The sequence below is a fragment of the Austrofundulus limnaeus genome, unplaced genomic scaffold (genome assembly GCF_001266775.1).
Source record: "Austrofundulus limnaeus strain Quisiro unplaced genomic scaffold, Austrofundulus_limnaeus-1.0 Scaffold1339, whole genome shotgun sequence".
In the NCBI taxonomy this organism is placed as follows: Eukaryota; Metazoa; Chordata; class Actinopteri; order Cyprinodontiformes; family Rivulidae; genus Austrofundulus; species Austrofundulus limnaeus.
Window position 1 is genome coordinate 37,125 of NW_013953741.1, and position 2,143 is coordinate 39,267.

The 2,143-nt window shown below is 43.8% G+C and overlaps 1 protein-coding gene across 1 annotated transcript in view; it reads right to left on the reverse strand.

Moving 5' to 3' along the window:
- Positions 1 to 6: 6 nt before the first annotated feature.
- Positions 7 to 2,143, reverse strand: part of LOC106535016 (arf-GAP with SH3 domain, ANK repeat and PH domain-containing protein 1) — a 5,356-nt gene continuing 3,219 nt past the window's right edge. The window contains exons 3-8 of the mRNA XM_014031868.1: positions 1,184 to 1,256; positions 962 to 1,107; positions 761 to 835; positions 609 to 658; positions 256 to 385; positions 7 to 151 (exon numbers count right to left, since the gene is read on the reverse strand). Of these exons, the coding sequence (XP_013887322.1) occupies positions 62 to 151; positions 256 to 385; positions 609 to 658; positions 761 to 835; positions 962 to 1,107; positions 1,184 to 1,256 (564 nt within the window). The 3' untranslated portion in view covers positions 7 to 61. The remainder of the gene's footprint in view (positions 152 to 255; positions 386 to 608; positions 659 to 760; positions 836 to 961; positions 1,108 to 1,183; positions 1,257 to 2,143) is intronic.

The window sequence follows — 2,143 nt, forward strand, 5'->3', positions numbered from 1 at the left end:
TGTGTGTGTGTGTGTGTGTGTGTGTGTGTGTGTGTGTGTGTGTGAAAGACAGAGAGAGATTCTACTTGTTTTGACTGTGGTAGTGTTTGATGAGGTTCTGCAGCAGGTCCACTCCTCTCTTCGTCTTTATCTCGTTTACCTTAATGAGATACTGAGGCAGAAAAGAGAAACGAGGGGGGAGGCCGTTCAGTGGAAACGACGGTGGGGTTAGAAGGGGAAGACGAGGGGCGGGAGCAGAAGATGAAGTTCGGTTACCTCGCACATGCTCAGTTGGAAGGAGCGCCTCTCCTTCTCGAGCTCCTCGGCAATTTCCCCTCCACTCACCTCGCTCCTAACCATCCCGTACTGCCGCGCCAGCTCCCTCTTCTCCTTCTCCACCTGCTTACTGAACACACACATGTAGACACGCACGCAGTCTGAATTATTAATCTGACAGTTTTACCAGCTCACTCCGGCCGAGAAGCGCTTCTCTAGGTTTTTGAATTATGTAGGGTGTGATTTCTTTTTTACACGCAATAAAACACAACAAGGGCGCCCTAAAAATAGAAGGCAGGAGTGCACTCGGTACGTAAACTCTGTCAGATGAGTTTAACGTGATCGTCACTCACAATCTGCTCTCGTAATCCCTCCAAGCTCTGTCAAAAGGCTTCTTTAGATCCTGCAGAGAGACGGTGGAGGAAACGTGACTTCTAATTAGAATCCAGGTGACCTTTRTGTTACACTTAAACACGTATAAATCAACTCTAGGTGCAGTCCTTACCCCCTTCACCTCCCTCAGGTCTCCTTTAACAATAGAGTCCAGGAAGAAGTTGATGTTGTGGAGCATGCTCTTCAACTGCACACACACAAAAAAAAAAACGTGCAGGTCATCGACTTGGAAACATTGCAGGTTAAAGTAAATAGACATTTAAAAACTTTTCAAAGCAGATGCTTTTGACCTTTGAGACAATGTGTCCCTCACCAGATTTTTCATGGGCGAGATGAGTTCTTTAGAAAAGTCGGCCAGGCGGCAGAAGGCGGAGCAAACCTCCGTCTCTCCGTTGGAGTGACAGTTCACGGCGAGCTTCTCCATGGAGTTGATGTACTGCTCCAGGTGGGACACGTGGTCTGACAAGGAAACGGCGTTTGTTAGGAAAACGGCACGTGTGCCACCGGTGCGTGTGCAGTTCAGTGTCTTCCGTACCTTGGCCTGATGCGTACTTGGCTTTTGCAGCTTTCTTCATCTTCTGTAGCACCATCCGGTCACTGTCTAGAGCCTGATGAAACACAGACAACTGATAGGTGGGTGGACGTCCCATGTGCATGAGGGTGGAGTTTATGTGTTGAGAGGGGCAGTAATTTCCTTGCTGGCTGTGTGACAATTTGAGCAGCTAGTCCCGTGTGTGAACCATCATCTCAAGAAGCTCAGTTTGGACCTGTGTTGTTTTAAACTGAAGGTATTCTTTGATTGGTTAATCTGTATCAATCTGTAGAACTTTAGTTCTTTTTATGTCAAACTCAACGTTTGCTTAAATTTATTGCTTCCTTTGAAGGCTTATATGTCTGAAACACACATAAATTACTTAACATCTAGACTAAACTACGCTGAGAAATGAAGCGATATGTCTGGTTCACACTAAACAGACTCCCAGCAGTAAAGAAAACAATGATTGAAAGTTTTTATTGGGTTGAAGCTGATGTTTATTGTTGTTTTGATCTGTTTATTTTATTGGCTGAACTTTAGGCTTCCTTACAAATAAAGGTTTAAAATTCAAGGTTCTAAATGTTTAAGTTTTATTTGTTTGATTGATTACAGCTGGTAAATGTTAATAATGAATCTTCTTCTTACACCAGAGTTAGTCATGGAGTTCTTCAGGGTTCAGTGCTTGGACCAATTAAGTTTTTAATGTGATACATTTCCATTGTTATGCTGATGATATTCAGTTATATTTATTCATGAAACCTGATGAATCCATCCAGTTACTTAAACTACAAGCAACAGAGGTTGTCGTTTTTTGGACCTGAGCATCGTAGGAATAAACTTTGCAGCCTTTCACTTCCTCTGGATGGCATTAATCTGGCTCCAGTTCTAATGTGTGTGTGTGTGTGTGTGTGTGTGTGTGTGTGTGTGGCATTGTGACTGAGTCCAGTTTCTCTGGGTAAT